This window comes from Triturus cristatus, chromosome 2_2, assembly GCF_964204655.1.
Source record: "Triturus cristatus chromosome 2_2, aTriCri1.1, whole genome shotgun sequence".
NCBI classification, from domain to species: domain Eukaryota; kingdom Metazoa; phylum Chordata; class Amphibia; order Caudata; family Salamandridae; genus Triturus; species Triturus cristatus.
Window position 1 is genome coordinate 1140332089 of NC_140582.1, and position 16674 is coordinate 1140348762.

General features: G+C 49.3%; 1 protein-coding gene across 3 annotated transcripts in view; it reads left to right on the forward strand.

The window, feature by feature from the left end:
• The window catches only part of PTPRA (protein tyrosine phosphatase receptor type A), a 991956-nt gene that overhangs the window by 720795 nt on the left and 254487 nt on the right, over positions 1 to 16674 (forward strand). For all 3 annotated transcript variants that reach the window (XM_085642677.1, XM_085642678.1, XM_085642679.1), the window contains one exon: positions 1787 to 1936. In XM_085642677.1, coding sequence (XP_085498803.1) covers positions 1787 to 1936 — 150 coding nt within the window. The remainder of the gene's footprint in view (positions 1 to 1786; positions 1937 to 16674) is intronic.

Genomic DNA, 16674 nt, shown 5'->3' on the forward strand with positions numbered 1-16674 from the left:
GAGAGTGGGGAGTTGAGAGTGGTGGTGAGGAACAGGGGAACGAGTGCCTATATCCTTAAGTTGTTCAAGTTCAGCGGGAGCTCGCAGCCGCTCTTAAGCGCCACCTGGCACGGCCGATATGCGTAGGCGCCTCCTGGCGCAAAGATTGCTGGTGACTGGTCCCGATGGAGGACAAAGTGCTCAGTGCTCTGCTCCACTACTAACAAGGGCTCCCGCCCTGCCGGAGCTCGCAGCCGCTGTTAAGCACCACCTGGCGCGGCCGATATGCGCAGGCGCCTCCTGACGCAAAGATTGCTGGTGACTGTGGTCCTGTTGAAGGACAAAGTGCTCAGTGCTCCGCTCCACTACTAACAAGCGCTCCCATTAGTCTTCAATTAATGTTTAGTAAGGAGCCTGTTTTTTGTTTATTAAAACATTAAGTAACTATAGCCTTAAATTAACTCCCTGGTAAGCAGACTGTTTTTTGTATCGTAGATCTAAAATTTCTAACACTGCATTTATTCTTTGGATTTCGAGGATTTTGGTGTGTTTTTATGGAATGGGATGGAGATTGTTTAGATGCAGTTTATTCATGGCTGTGGGACATGCTTGTAATGGGGAGAGATTAATAATAGATGCTCAGTACTATAAAAAAAAAAAAGGCAAACTTCGTTGTTAATGTGCATCATTGCTGGTGCGTTCAGACGAGGGCAGGACCTGATGGTTTTGCTGTGAAAGGTTTTCTTTCCTTTGTGTGTTTATATTCCTCAAGAACATCCTCGACTTAACTTCATTTGATCTGAAGTCCTGATACTCTGTTGCTTGAACTGTAAAATGAAAACAAAGTGCAACAAGTATGTCTTTAAAACTAGTAGATCTGATTGTAAGTGTTCTGTTGGTTTTTGTTTTAGTTTCGTGTTTCATACCAGAACGAAAAAAACGATATCTGTTTTAATATGAACAATTCAATTACTTATGTAGTTAACTTTGGAATTTTGTCTTCTCAACATTTAATTCTGAACTGTAACTCTTCTCCATTGTTTGCACTGTTGCTTTATAACACCAGTGCTAAATACAAGATTAAGGGTCATTTGTCCAAATATTTTTTTCAGAAAGCCTTTTTTCACACACCTTTTAAGAAAAATGTTTACACACTGAACTAAGATATGCAGGTCACCTAAATCTGCTGCCTGATATGGTGAGGAAACTCCATTCAGGATTTCTTTTCCTGTCGGAGAAAATTCTATAGAGATAATTTTCGACCACAGGTCATTATAGTTGAACGGTTCTCTCCTACTCTATGACATAAAACTAGCTCTGAAGATGTTTCACTATAGAAATGGATTGAAACATGCTTGTTTTGATCTCAAAGTGTAATGAGGAATAAAGGAAAGGCTTTTAAATTGAGTATGTGACATTTGACTTGAATGGCACATTTTTATTGAGTGCACTCCAAACTATTGATTTAGTGGTGTGGAATCCGTAATAACCTGGATCAGGAATATAAGATGTGACCCTATCTTCCCTATGCGGTCCATGGGAAAGAGGTTAATCAATTCATAGTATGCAGGGACTGTTTTCAGATGTCTAGCATTGCAGTGTCGCCCATGCCGGGGTCGGTTTGGTTTGGCTTCTCGGTGCATGTCTGATATCAGAAAATGTTGTTCTTCGAACCATAATGTTTTAGTTTCAGTAGCTTCAGTTTGTTTGTTGCACCTTGTTGGGTAGAACGAGTTCCATGCTTGTTAAGGTTGCAAGGCACAAGTATCCTCAATTATAGCAAATGTTTTCTTCTTCTGTGTTTCAGATGCAGTATGTTTTTATATATCAAGCCCTCCTTGAGCATTATTTGTACGGAGACACAGAGCTGGAGGTCACATCTTTAGAGTTCCATCTACAGAAGTTATATACCAAATTCCCAGGGTCCATCAGTAATGGTTTGGAGGATGAGTTTAAGGTAAGTGTTTAAAGAAAATTAGGTTTATTATGTTTTTTTCAAGAAATAAATTATAGGGCAAAAATGAATTAAATCTCGATACTGAAAGCTGTCATGTCAAAGGACTTGTGTTAAATAACTGTTCTTGAGAGATGAAATAAAGTGTATGCATAAATACTATTTCAGATCCCTTAGTTCATTTTATAATTATGTTGGCTTCATAAATTTAATATACATTATTTTTGGCTTATCTTTATTGTGAAACGTTAATTTAAAATCAAAAAGCTGGTATGCCTGTTGTTTTATCGATCTAAATACATACCACCACATAAGTCTATATATATATATCTACTCCGTACTCCTTTCTTCCAATGGTTCACTGCTCAGAACCAAAAAAGGCATAAACTCCACTTGATAAGTGCAATCTTAGTTTATTTTTCTGTGCGTAGCTGTCATGACGCGTTTTGAACCACCAGGGTCCTTGATCATATGGCACACTAAAAGTGCATTTTTTTTCCTCCCAAACATAGTGAAACTGGAAAACAGACAGACTACCCGTATGCTTTCCACATCTACACTTTGAGGCTTCACCTCTGTTTTCAAAATATCACTCTGTTTATATTATATAGGTTAACATAAGTGTTGATAATTCTTCAAGCATTGGATTTAACCTTTGATACCAGTTTCAATACTTTATGCAAATCAGTACCTCTAAAATTCTGTACACATTGCGAATTAAACCCTGTTCAAGAGTATATGCATAATGCTTAAAAACCATGATTAAAAGGCCAAATATCATCAACCTTGTGCAAAATACGCATTTGGTTACTAAAATAGTATAATAAATATTTTAAAATGGTGTGCTTTCTATATATCTAAAAATCATGATTTCATTAATACTGTGCAAAATAAGCAATTATATGTAAACATTTATTTTTCCTGTAAACAGTTGATTTCATTTTTAAGCGAATATCCCCTATGTGCAAAATGTATTTGAAAAAGTGCTAGTGCATTTGTCTCCACCCTTAAAAGTGCTTCAGTGCAAAATAAATTGTGTTACATGAGCCCATGTTTTACAACTACTCTAAAGAGAGAAATCAAACTGGGGGATGAGGTTCAGCATACTAAAACCATAATGGATATAGATGTGTTCCTATATGTTCCGTTTTGTACCAATCTAAGATTAAAACATTGTTGCGGTTAAAGCCAGGTGTGTAAGTCTTCCGTCGTGTTGAGCCCATGATGGCCCTTACTGTCTAGTTCTAGAATGTATTTTGTTTCGAGTCGCCTTAGAATAGCCTCCCCGTTTCCTCTTATTGTTTGTGGAGGGACACTGTCTATTGCAGAATACTTTAAATGATCCAAACTGCTAGAATGGACCTCTTCAAAGTGGCGGGCAACCGGATAGGTAATATCTTTGTTGGTAATAGCCCGCATATGCTGGAGTATTCTCTTGTGGACCTGCAGTTTTGTGCTTCCCACATACCACAGTCCACAAGAGCACTCTAGCACATACACGGCGAACTCGGACTAACAGGTCAAAAACGTATTTATGACCGTAGGTTTGTCTTCAAAAGTTGTTAAAAACGACGTTTTACTTTCCCCATATTTACAAGCCCTGCATATCACACAGCGAACAAACCCTTTACTGTTAGCCAGCCAATTAGTACTTGTTGTGACTTATGGACTGCTGCTAACTAGATAGTCTCCTGTGCTTGGTGCCTTCCTGTATGTTATCAGGGGAGTAGTTGGCATTTGATCCCCTACGATTGGGTCATTTTGCACCAGGTGCCAATTGTTTTTGACTATTTTTCTCAGGCTGTCCTTCTGTTTGTTGTATGTGTGAATTAAGAGAGCGCTGCTTTCTGTGGCTGAGCTATTCATTCGTTTAGTTTTGCTGGCTGATGGTTTGAAGAGTAAATCTTCCCGTGTTTTGGCTCTAGTTTGTCTTATGGCATCATTAATCGTTTTTTATTTGTACACTCATTCTGCGCCATAATTAGATCCGATTTGTTACTGCATATTCTACGACTTCTTAGCATTTCCCCATAGGGTATGCTAAGAATTGTATGCTTCGGGTGGAAACGACTCAAGTGCAATATGGTGTTCCCGGATGTTGGTTTGCGATGCAAATGTGTTTCTAAAATGTTGTTGGAGGGGGGAGGAGCCTAGCGCGCAACCAAGATGGCCGCGTAGGTGCGAGGCTCCCGAGGACCTCCGCGACCTCCTGAATTAATCCTGGCGATATCCTGTCCTTGTTGAGGGGGCTGTGTCGGTGAACCCGAGCTGAGGCGCCGCCCGTTTTTTGGGCTCGAATCGGACCCCGAACACCGGTGGGAGCATCGATTGAAGGTTGCGGCCTTCTCCTCGCCGGCCCCCCGGATTAGAGTAGTGGGGCGATCCGGGGACGAAGTGAATAACAACGGCGAGCGGGGCTGAGCGACTCGCATACCCCGCACTTTCACTTTCGCTTTTGCGCCCTCCTTGCCTCTGGCGGGGTCGGGCTGCGGAGCGGGGTGCGGTGGTGTTGCCCTGTCCGGGTGCCCGGCTGATCCGCCGGCGGTGGGTTCACCCGCTGCCCGGTGGTCGCCCCCGTCCCCCCCCCTGACACCCGTGATTTGGTGTGGCGTCCCGTTTGGAGATCTTGGCACGACGGTGTAAGGGCCAGCATGTCCACCAAACAAGATGGCGACCGGGCGAAGATGAAGACAACCCGCCGTGGCACGGCGCGCCAGGCCAATAGTATGGATCGCTATACGCTCCAGAAGGGTTCTCCGGAGACATCGCGGTCATCCCTGGTGGGCCCGACGGAGGCACCTGCCCAACCGGTGGATCTGACCCTCCGGGACGTCATGGGCGCCATCGCAGAGATGAAGGCCTCGGTGGACCAGCGTTTTGATACCTTAGCGCAAAAAATTGACTCGGTCCTGGTGGATGTGGGCCTTGTGAGGGCAGACTTGTCAAAAACGAACGACCGAGTTGACTCCCTGGCCCACACCACAACGAGCCTCACGACGGACGTGGTGGCCCTCCAGAAGGAGGTGCGCCGGCTTGGCCAGGCGAGCGCCCTGATGGACCGGCGACTGGAGGATTCCGAGGGTCGGGCCCGGAGGAACAATGTTCGCATTATTGGTGTGCCGGAGGGCCGAGAGGCGGAGGCGGCGGATCTCTTTGTGGAAGAATTGATCCTGACCCATCTCCAGCCCCGGGGGCTGAGTAAGCTTTTTGCGGTGGAGCGTGCCCACCGGGTCCCTGGGGGCCGCCCTAAGACCGGTGCCCCGCCGCGGCCTATTATTGCCCGGATTTTTAATTTCCGGGACAGAGACGCCATCCTCCAGACCTCCAGGCAACAGGGACCGGTCAGGCTGGACAACATGGATGTACACTTCTACCCAGACTTTACTCCGGCGGTCCAGAAGCAGCGACAGAGCTTTCTCGGTATTAAACGTCGCCTAAGGGACCTAAACCTCAAGTACTCTATGCTCTTTCCGGCTAAGCTGAGGGTGGAGGTGGATGGCCGTACGCACTTCTTCGACCGGCCCGAGGCGGCTGGGGACTGGTTAGATACTTTGCCTGGAGATCGGGGTGGGGGGGGCTCGGCCGGCGGGGAGGGCCCGCCGGATCAGAATTGAGGGGTGACTGTATGGGCCTTGCTCGGGATATTGCTCCTTTACCATATATTGCTTTTGTATGTTCCCCTCCCATGGAGGTCGGGTGGGGTCTGCTGGGGGCTTCCCTCCTCCTCTGGGGGACTAGTTAGTATTTAGCTATGGGGCGACAGGCACACTGCACTTTGGGGGGGCTGTCTGGGCTCATGCAGGGGTGCAGGGAGGGGGGAGTTCTGTTGGGACCGGGGGGTGGGGGGGGTGTGTTGTTTGTTAACACCGCAAGGCAAACCCGCAACTGTTTTGTCGTTTTTAAGATGCTCGGTGGGGGGCGACCGATTGTTTTGACGTATCATGGGGGGTAGGGATTTGATTGTGTTGTCATGGAATGTTAACGGCCTGGGGGATAGGATTAAACGTGGTGTGGTCCTGCAGTATTTAAAGCGTATTTCACCAGATGTTGTCTTCCTGCAGGAGACACACCTTATAGGTAACACCTTTCATGCAATGAATCGGCGGGGATATCGTTTGGCGGCCCACTCCGGCTTCACTTCGGGCTCGCGGGGGGTGGGCATTATGGTCAAGAACTCGCTCCCGTTGGAGATTGACGAGGTGCGCCATGATGAGAGGGGACGTTACACTGTTCTGGTGGGACGAATGGAGGGTAGAGTGTTTATCTTTATATCAGTGTACGTCCCGCCTGGGTTACAAGCCACTACATTTGCGGACCTTGGGCGCCTCCTTCTGGACCTTCCGGGTGGCCTGTTGGTGGTTGGAGGGGACTTTAACGCGGTTGCCTCTGGGTCCATGGACCGCCATCCCCCTAGGGACCTCCCCCGGGCACAGGCGTGGCTGCCCTGCCTTTTAGACACGCTGGGCCTGGTGGATTGCTGGCGCTTAAAGCATCCCGTATTGCAACAGTACACCTTCCACTCGGGGGCCCATGGTAGCCTCTCGCGGCTTGATTACATCCTTGTCCCGGCGGCCCATGCAGGGAGGGTGGGGGAGGTGCGCCATTTGGCACGGGGTATCTCAGATCACTCCCCATTGTTGTTGCATTTCGATGTCTTCCCGAGGGGGGATGGCAGGGTAGCCCCGATCAATGCATGGTATTTGCGTGACCCCACCATTCGTGCCGACTTGATCAAATCCTTACAGCGCTATTTCGATGAGAATGTGGGGTCGGTCCCATCTGCCATCTCCCTGTGGGAGGCTTTCAAGGTGGTTCTCAGAGGGGAGGCCCTCTCCTTTATTTCCAATGCCCGGCGGCGCGAGCGGGAGGAGGTGACCCGGGTTGAGGCCGAGATTGCAGAACTGGAGGGTGACCTGGGGAGCGGGGTAACAGACGCCAAGTTGCATGTTTTGCATTTAAAGCAGGCGGCCTATCGGGCCCTCGTTACGGAGGCGGCCAGGGGCCTCAGTAGAGAGCGGCAGGGGCGATTGTATGATGTGGGTGACAAGGCTGGCAAATTGATTGCGTGGTTGGACAAGAGGGAGAGAGCGAGCCGCGTGGTGCCTTTGATTGAGAGCGTGGATGGTGTGTGCGTCACTGAGCCGGAAGCCATTGTCTCCTGCTTCGCGGATTATTTCCGCGAAGTCTACTCCCCGGTTTCTCCCTGCTCGGAGGAAGATTCCCATGCCTTGCTTCGGGACATCGCACTGCCCTCCCTTACGGTGGAGGACAGGGATTCGCTGGACGCCCCTCCCACCTCGGACGAAATTGCCTCGGCTATTCGTTCGGTTGCATCCGGCAAGGCCACGGGCCCCAATGGTATTCCCATTGAGCTATACAAGTTGCTCCCGGATGTGTTGGCGCCCCACCTGCGCGCGATGTTCCTTGCGGCCCACTCGCGGGGCTCCCTCCCGCCGGACCAGCGTCTGGCCACAATTGTGGTGATCCATAAGGAGGGGAAGCCCCGTGAGCGGGTCACATCCTATAGGCCGATTTCGCTTTTGAACGCGGAGCCCAAAATCCTCGCCAAGGTGTTGGCCAACCGGTTGGTTGGCGTGTTGAGCGATTTGGTCCACCAAGACCAATCGGGCTTTATACCGCACCGCAACACGGCGCTTAATCTGCGGCGCTTGCACGGGGTGCTCGCGCGTGTCCCATTTGTGCGGGAGCCGGCCATCTTGGCGTCCTTGGACGCCACCATGGCGTTTGATACGCTCGAATGGCCATATATTTGGGCGATGCTGGCGAAGTTTGGGTTCGGCCCGGGTTTCGTCAGCTGGGTCAAATTGTTATATTCGGGCCCGTTGGCGCAGGTGGTGGTGAATGGGCGAGTATCTGCCCCGTTCGCGCTGGGGCGGGGCACGCGACAGGGTTGTCCCCTGTCCCCTCTCCTGTTCGCCCTGGCCATGGAGCCCCTGGCGGAGTGGCTGCGGTGGCACCCTTCTATCCGTGGTCTCCGCTGGACCCCAGAGCATGAGGACCGCGTGTCGCTCTACGCTGACGATATCCTTTTGTATCTCGCCTCCCCGCGCAAGTCACTGATCGTCCTGGTTGATGTTCTCCGCTCCTTCGGTCGCAACTCAGGCCTGGTCATCAACTGGGCGAAATCCTGTGTCTATGTGCTCTCCGGGGAGGCCCCGGTCCTGCCACGGGACTGTCCGATTCAGATTGCCTCCCAGGGTTTCCGGTACCTGGGTATATATATCACTCTTGACCCGGAGGCCCGCTATGAGCGGAACTTGCTGCCCCCCCTCCAGCGTCTGAGGGAGGACGTGGTGCGCTGGCGGCGTCTGCCGCTCTCGCCGCTCGGCCGAGCGGCCTTATTTAAAATGATGTCCCTGCCGCGTTTCCTCTACGCCCTCCAGAATACCATGGACTTGGTCCCGGCACGCTACTTTCGCGAGGTGGAGGGCCTCCAGCGGCGCCTGTTCTGGGACGGGAGGCCGCGTATTGCTCTGGCTAAATTGACGCTCCCGTGGTACGACGGAGGGGTCGCCCTCCCGGACATCAAACGGTATTACTGGGCCTCCCAACTAGCTGCAATTAATCATGGCCTTTACGGGCCCGCTTTGAACCCGGCATTCGAGATGGACAGGACGCTTCTGCCCGGTGGCGATTATAATCGAGCGCTCTACTCTGGCGCGCCCGACTCCCGTTTGACGGGACCGACGCGTGTCATGGTGCGTGTCTGGCACGCGGCTAATGCAGCTATGGGGTGGAAGGACCGTTTGACCCGGGCGTCACCGCTGTATGCGTCTGAGAGGCTGGGCTCCCTGTGGACGTCGAAGGGCTTCGAGAAGTGGGACACGATCGGAATCAGCACGGTGGGAGATCTCTGGACGAGGGGGGGATTCAAAACTTTTGAGACGCTGCAGGCAGAGTTTCAGCTGCAGGGCAGTGAGTACTTTCGGTACCTGCAGGTTCGCCATGCGCTGGGCTCCGTCTTCCCGGATGTTGCATCCATTCCGGAGTCTTCCCCCCTGGAGGACAGAGTGCTAGATGGCCATGTCCCGGACAGCACGATCTCCCTCATCTACAAAAAATTGATTAACGATAGATCGTGTCTGCTGACCAGTCTCCGCGAGGCTTGGGTTGCCGACGGGCTGGAGCTGGACGACGAGGATTGGATTTCCGCGGTGGCCTCTCCGAAAGAGGTGGCCATCCCGGCTCGCCTTCGTTTCGTCCAGCTCAAGATCCTTCACCGGGTCTACGTGACGGGGCCAAGGCTTTTATGTATGGGTTTTGCCGGTGATGGAATGTGTAAGCGTGGCTGTGGTGCGTTGGCGACTTTCATGCATATACTGTGGGAGTGCCCGAAGGTGGAGCGATTCTGGCGTGGTGTGCATGAGGTTCTACGAATGGTTACGCGTGTCACGCTGCTGCCTGAAGCGAGGAGATGCTTGCTGAATGTCTGGGAACCAAATGACTACTCAGTCCCGCAGGCGCGGTGGGTGACTCTGGGATACATGATAGCCAAGCGTGATATTGCCCAATTGTGGGGATCCCAGAGGCCCCCTGCGGTGTCGGCCTGGAAAGAGCATATGGATTGGTGTATGTTTCGTGAAAAGGTGGTGTATGTGGCGAGGGGTAAGCCTGGGGCGTGGATGAAACTCTGGGGCCCCTGGAACGCCTACCGCGGGGGTATTTGTGAGCCGCCGCTGCTACCGGCGGCCTCGCCGGCTCCGTCTCCCTAGATGGCGCCCCTCCCTTGGCCGCGGGCGCGCGGTCCCCCAGTCCCTGATCTACTCCCGTCCCCCTCTTCAGAATTTTGCTGCTGGTGTGGATCCCCCACTTATGGAGCACGTGTTGTCACTTGGATCGAGGGTTGCCTTGCGGTTGTGGTTTGTTTATGTTGTTTTGTATTAAGAAAATGGAACCGTACTGTGGGCATGGAGCTTGGAGACCTGCACCATTGATCACTCCTGTTTTCCTACGGTGCACCGCTGAGGAAAAATTTTTGCTGTATGTATGTAATATGCTTTTGATGCTCTAGCGGCCGGCCGGGTGGTTGTAGGCCCATACCTGTAACTTCTATAAACTGCAATAAACGGTTTCAAAAAAAAATAAAAAAAAAAATAAAATAAAATGTTGTTGGAGACGTACACTTCTACATCCAGGAAACAAATTGTACTCTCACTGATGGAATGTGAGTTGGATGTTAACATTGTTGTTGTTCAAACATTTTATAAATTCATCTGCACTCTGCTTGTCCCCACGCCAGACCAAAAATAAATAGTCTGAGCCTGACCCATTTGATTACATTCTTTGACCATACCTCTGCATACTTGTTTTTCACTATAATTTCCTCCCACCACTCCATATGGAGGCAGGCGTAGCTGGGTGATCAAATCGCACCCATTGCTACGCCTCTCACTTATAGACCTGTTGTTGAAATAAAAAGTAATTGTATGTAAACAAAACTTGGTTAGGTTCATTACAATTCTATTGTGGATGTGGAATTCAATGGGTCTCTCTCCCAGAAAATGTTCCAGAGCTCTCATCCCATCTTGGTGGTGTATAGACGTGTAGAGGTTGCTGACGTCCATGGAGATCAGTAAAAAATCTTGTTGCCACTGAAATCCATGTATTTGCCTCCGAAAATCTGTTGTATCCTGTACGTACGACGGTAACAATTTCACTTGTTTCTGTAGGAATGAGTCAATTTACACTGAAACATTTTCTGTTAGACTTTGAATAGCAGAGATTATTGGTCGGCCTGGGAGGGTTGATACTGTCTTTATGTATTTTAGGGATAAAATACATTGCTGGCAAAATTGGGTAGTCATTTTTTTAAAATCTCAGTTCATCATGATTGATTAGGCCACTGCTTTTCCATACCAGTAACTTTGTATGCAGGTTTTTTGCGCTGTTCTAGTAGTGAGTTTGTTAATGATCTTGTAACAGCTACAATTTCCTAGCTGTTTTGATGCTTCTTCCATATATTGGGTTTTTGGCCAGACGACCACGTTACCACCTTTATCCGATTTGCGCACTACCACAGTCTCATTTTCTCGCAATTTTTTAATTAGTTGATATTTTAATTAGTACGCATTCTGTTTTCTCCTTGTTGCTTGTTTTGAAATTTAGAGTTCTTATTTCCTTTATTAAGATTTCATTAAAAGTGTCGATGGAATCTCTCGTTAAGACTGGAATAAACTTGGATTTGGGTTTAAATTTGGTCATTGGTGCTGCATTGATATTGACTCCTTGATGTACCATTAGTTGTGTAGAATTTATATGCAAGGACTCACTACTTTCCGTCTGTAATTCCTGAAGATCACATATCGGGCTGACATCTGAGGCTGTTAAAGAACTCTTAGCATTGTTCACTGATTCTAAAGATGTACATGCAATGTTTTTATCTTGCCTGAGCCGATGATACTTTTGTAACTTTAGTTTTCTGATGAACTTATATATATCTACACGCGTTAGTGGATAATCAAAGTTACTCTCAGAGCTATATGTGAGCCCTAATGCCAGCAGCTGTTGCTCTGCTGCATCCAAGTTGATGGTAGATAAATCGATGACTGTGTTGCCATTTTCCATTGTTTGAATTATTGGCGGCGCCAACCCCTGTTGTTCTTCTTTTTGTTTGTTTGCAATTTGGCGCCTCCTTCTCCTCTCGTTGTTTTGTGTTCCTCCTTTGTCTGTTCTGGATTTTTCTTTCCGGGGCGTAGGGTCTGTCGTCTTGCCTCTCTTAAAAAATTAATTTCCTCCCCTATTGTGCGTTTTGGAATTTGTTGATTTGCCCCTTCAGTTGATCTCATGTTGAGCTCTGTCTTAGACTCTGTTTCCATAGAGGACCTCAAATCAGACACAAGGGGCTTCGTTGGCAGCCCCCTGCTTGACGCTGCTGAGTAAGCAGGTACCTTTCTCCTTGTGTCTCCTTTTTGTGCTGCCTTTGCTTCGTCCTACTTGCGAGAGAAGGTAAATATCTGACCTAGGTCATAATCATTTTTATCCCTTAGGAATGTGTACGTTATTCTCCTTTTGATTGTTTCCTCCTCTTTTTTCAATCGTGCCAACATATCATCCCGCATTTTCATTGTTGTGCCATTTGTCTCCACTTGGCTTATTTGTTGATTCAACTCATCAATTTGTACCAGTAAATCATTCCTATCAATGTCCGCGTATTTTACCAAGATCTCAACCAGTCTCTAAGAGGACACTAAATTACATTCGCCCCATTCTCGTAGCATACTCTGGTTAGGGCTGTCCTAGCTGGGGGCCAGCATGATGCGCAAGCCGCGGGGGATCCTACCTACCTCCTGGTATCTGGAAAGAGACTTGCGCTCCTACCAATTTGCCTGCTCGGCACGCATTAGCTTCTCCAATTTGTTGTACATATCCTTTATACTGGTATTGCCTCCGCCGCTTCTGATACCATTCCTGCTAGACTGAGATTGCAGTGGGGCACACGCTGTATTAGAATACATTTAATCTGCCACTGCCTCCTATGTGTGTGTGTGTGTGTGTGTGTATTTATGTTCACGTGTGTGTCTGTGCAGTCTTCTCCGAGACCTCCACTGACTCCCGGTCGAAAAAACATATCCAGTTCAAAGCATTGTACTATATGCGTAAATCGATGTCCAATTTAGGTCTACTGTACTGTAGATCGTTGGTGACACACTAACGTCACAACCGTTCCCTCCAATCCAGCAACTGTAATCTCATTGCAAGTTCCCAGAATTAGGAGAACTGGTGAGAGCGGCCGGTCTTTCTCCTACCTGGGTCCTAAGCTGTCGAATGTACAACCCACTTTCGATGAGAATGTGTCAATCCCTCAGTGAGTTTAGGAACTTTTGAAGACCTGTCTCTTCTTACTTAACTATTGATACAGCATCCTTTGATGCCTTACTATACATACCAGGCACTGGGAAACCCTGTCTGATAGCTATGTGCTTTTATAACACTACTTAATTATATATGATGCTGGGTTTGGCGGGGGTTTACTAGCCCCAGAAATACACACACTCACACATGCATAGAGTTCATTACGCTATTTATTACCACTGTTGACTCTGGGGAACAGCTATGGCTCATGAGAGGCGAAGCCTGAGTGAGTCATGATGCCACTCACCTCACTCCACAATGGTAATAAATTGCATGCTATACAATGTGCCTTTGCATATATGGTTTATGCTATGACAGGTTCTTTATGTGTTTGATTTAACAAATCTATTTAGCCGAAACCAGGATGCAAGGAGTTGAATTTGTATAGAAAGGTAAAATCACACGAAGATCTCATGACTATTAGGAGAGTTGTTTATCCAGTATTGGGGTATCTTTCATAGATTCACATGCCTGAACCATTCCCCGTCGCCGAGGCGGGAGTCCCCGGTAAATAAAAAGTAGTGCCAAAATGTTAGTAGTAGTAGTAGGCCCAAAGAAAAGGCCTAAAGCCTATATCTTAGTAGCCTATCTACCTCATTATGCAAAAGAACCAAGAATTTGGTAACAACCAATCAGACACCAGCACCCTTCTAGAACCCTCTCAGCAGAGCCCGTTCTCCTCAGATTTTCACCGCACGTCGTGTGGAAGGGAGTCTCCCTGAGTGCCTCTCAGTTTTCAACTTGCTACAGCATGTCTGACAAGAAGGCCTTGTTTAAGTCCTGCAGGACCTGCGCCAAGAAGAGGGTCCATGTTGATGATCAACATTTGGACTGCATCTACTGCCTCTACCCTAAACATGAGGCAAGAGATTGCAAGATGTGCCGCACCTTCCCTACCAAAACTCTTGGGGATAGGGAGGCGAGAGTGCTTTTGTTAATCCAAAATGGTCGCACACTGCTGACCTACCTGCGTGTTACCCCAAAGAACTGTGGTCCCTGTAGTCAGCGTCGGCGAGTACACCTATGCTCGTGTCGTGAGTGCAAGTGTGAATAGCGTGTGCCATCCCTGGACACGTGTTTCGAGGTTGTTGCCTCTCGTCAGCAGGGAGTAGGAAAGAGTGCAGGGTTGCTGTGTAGGCTGCTAAAATCATTATCAGGTATGTACCTCTCGTAGCAACGCAGGTGCGTAACCTAAGCCCGTCGGCTTCCCGGCTCAAAGAGCCACTAAATAACTAATCCAAAATGGTCGCACACTGCTGACCTACCTGCGTGTTACCCCAAAGAACTGTGGTCCCTGTAGTCAGCGTCGGCGAGTACACCTATGCTCGTGTCGTGAGTGCAAGTGTGAATAGCGTGTGCCATCCCTGGACACGTGTTTCGAGGTTGTTGCCTCTCGTCAGCAGGGAGTAGGAAAGAGTGCAGGGTTGCTGTGTAGGCTGCTAAAATCATTATCAGGTATGTACCTCTCGTAGCAACGCAGGTGCGTAACCTAAGCCCGTCGGCTTCCCGGCTCAAAGAGCCACTAAATAACTAATCCAAAATGGTCGCACACTGCTGACCTACCTGCGTGTTACCCCAAAGAACTGTGGTCCCTGTAGTCAGCGTCGGCGAGTACACCTATGCTCGTGTCGTGAGTACAAGTGTGAATAGCGTGTGCCATCCCTGGACACGTGTTTCGAGGTTGTTGCCTCTCGTCAGCAGGGAGTAGGAAAGAGTGCAGGGTTGCTGTGTAGGCTGCTAAAATCATTATCAGGTATGTACCTCTCGTAGCAACGCAGGTGCGTAACCTAAGCCCGTCGGCTTCCCGGCTCAAAGAGCCACTAAATAACTAATCCAAAATGGTCGCACACTGCTGACCTACCTGCGTGTTACCCCAAAGAACTGTAGTCAGCGTCGGCGAGTACACCTATGCTCGTGTTGTGAGTGCAAGTGTGAATAGCGTGTGCCATCCCTGGACACGTGTTTCGAGGTTGTTGCCTCTCGTCAGCAGGGAGTAGGAAAGAGTGCAGGGTTGCTGTGTAGGCTGCTAAAATCATTATCAGGTATGTACCTCTCGTAGCAACGCAGGTGCGTAACCTAAGCCCGTCGGCTTCCCTGCTCAAAGAGCCACTAAATAACTAATCCAAAATGGTCGCACACTGCTGACCTACCTGCGTGTTACCCCAAAGAACTGTGGTCCCTGTAGTCGGCGTCGGCGAGTACACCTATGCTCGTGTCGTGAGTGCAAGTGTGAATAGCGTGTGCCATCCCTGGACACGTGTTTCGAGGTTGTTGCCTCTCGTCAGCAGGGAGTAGGAAAGAGTGCAGGGTTGCTGTGTAGGCTGCTAAAATCATTATCAGGTATGTACCTCTCGTAGCAACGCAGGTGCGTAACCTAAGCCCGTCGGCTTCCCGGCTCAAAGAGCCACTAAATAACTAATCCAAAATGGTCGCACACTGCTGACCTACCTGCGTGTTACCCCAAAGAACTGTGGTCCCTGTAGTCAGCGTCGGCGAGTACACCTATGCTCGTGTCGTGAGTACAAGTGTGAATAGCGTGTGCCATCCCTGGACACGTGTTTCGAGGTTGTTGCCTCTCGTCAGCAGGGAGTAGGAAAGAGTGCAGGGTTGCTGTGTAGGCTGCTAAAATCATTATCAGGTATGTTCCTCTCGTAGCAACGCAGGTGCGTAACCTAAGCCCGTCGGCTTCCCGGCTCAAAGAGCCACTAAATAACTAATCCAAAATGGTCGCACACTGCTGACCTACCTGCGTGTTACCCCAAAGAACTGTGGTCCCTGTAGTCAGCGTCGGCGAGTACACCTATGCTCGTGTCGTGAGTGCAAGTCTGAATAGCGTGTGCCATCCCTGGACACGTGTTTCGAGGTTGTTGCCTCTCGTCAGCAGGGAGTAGGAAAGAGTGCAGGGTTGCTGTGTAGGCTGCTAAAATCATTATCAGGTATGTACCTCTCGTAGCAACGCAGGTGCGTAACCTAAGCCCGTCGGCTTCCCGGCTCAAAGAGCCACTAAATAACTAATCCAAAATGGTCGCACACTGCTGACCTACCTGCGTGTTACCCCAAAGAACTGTGGTCCCTGTAGTCAGCGTCGGCGAGTACACCTATGCTCGTGTCGTGAGTACAAGTGTGAATAGCGTGTGCCATCCCTGGACACGTGTTTCGAGGTTGTTGCCTCTCGTCAGCAGGGAGTAGGAAAGAGTGCAGGGTTGCTGTGTAGGCTGCTAAAATCATTATCAGGTATGTACCTCTCGTAGCAACGCAGGTGCGTAACCTAAGCCCGTCGGCTTCCCGGCTCAAAGAGCCACTAAATAACTAATCCAAAATGGTCGCACACTGCTGACCTACCTGCGTGTTACCCCAAAGAACTGTAGTCAGCGTCGGCGAGTACACCTATGCTCGTGTTGTGAGTGCAAGTGTGAATAGCGTGTGCCATCCCTGGACACGTGTTTCGAGGTTGTTGCCTCTCGTCAGCAGGGAGTAGGAAAGAGTGCAGGGTTGCTGTGTAGGCTGCTAAAATCATTATCAGGTATGTACCTCTCGTAGCAACGCAGGTGCGTAACCTAAGCCCGTCGGCTTCCCTGCTCAAAGAGCCACTAAATAACTAATCCAAAATGGTCGCACACTGCTGACCTACCTGCGTGTTACCCCAAAGAACTGTGGTCCCTGTAGTCCGCGTCGGCGAGTACACCTATGCTCGTGTCGTGAGTGCAAGTGTGAATAGCGTGTGCCATCCCTGGACACGTGTTTCGAGGTTGTTGCCTCTCGTCAGCAGGGAGTAGGAAAGAGTGCAGGGTTGCTGTGTAGGCTGCTAAAATCATTATCAGGTATGTACCTCTCGTAGCAACGCAGGTGCGTAACCTAAGCCCGTCGGC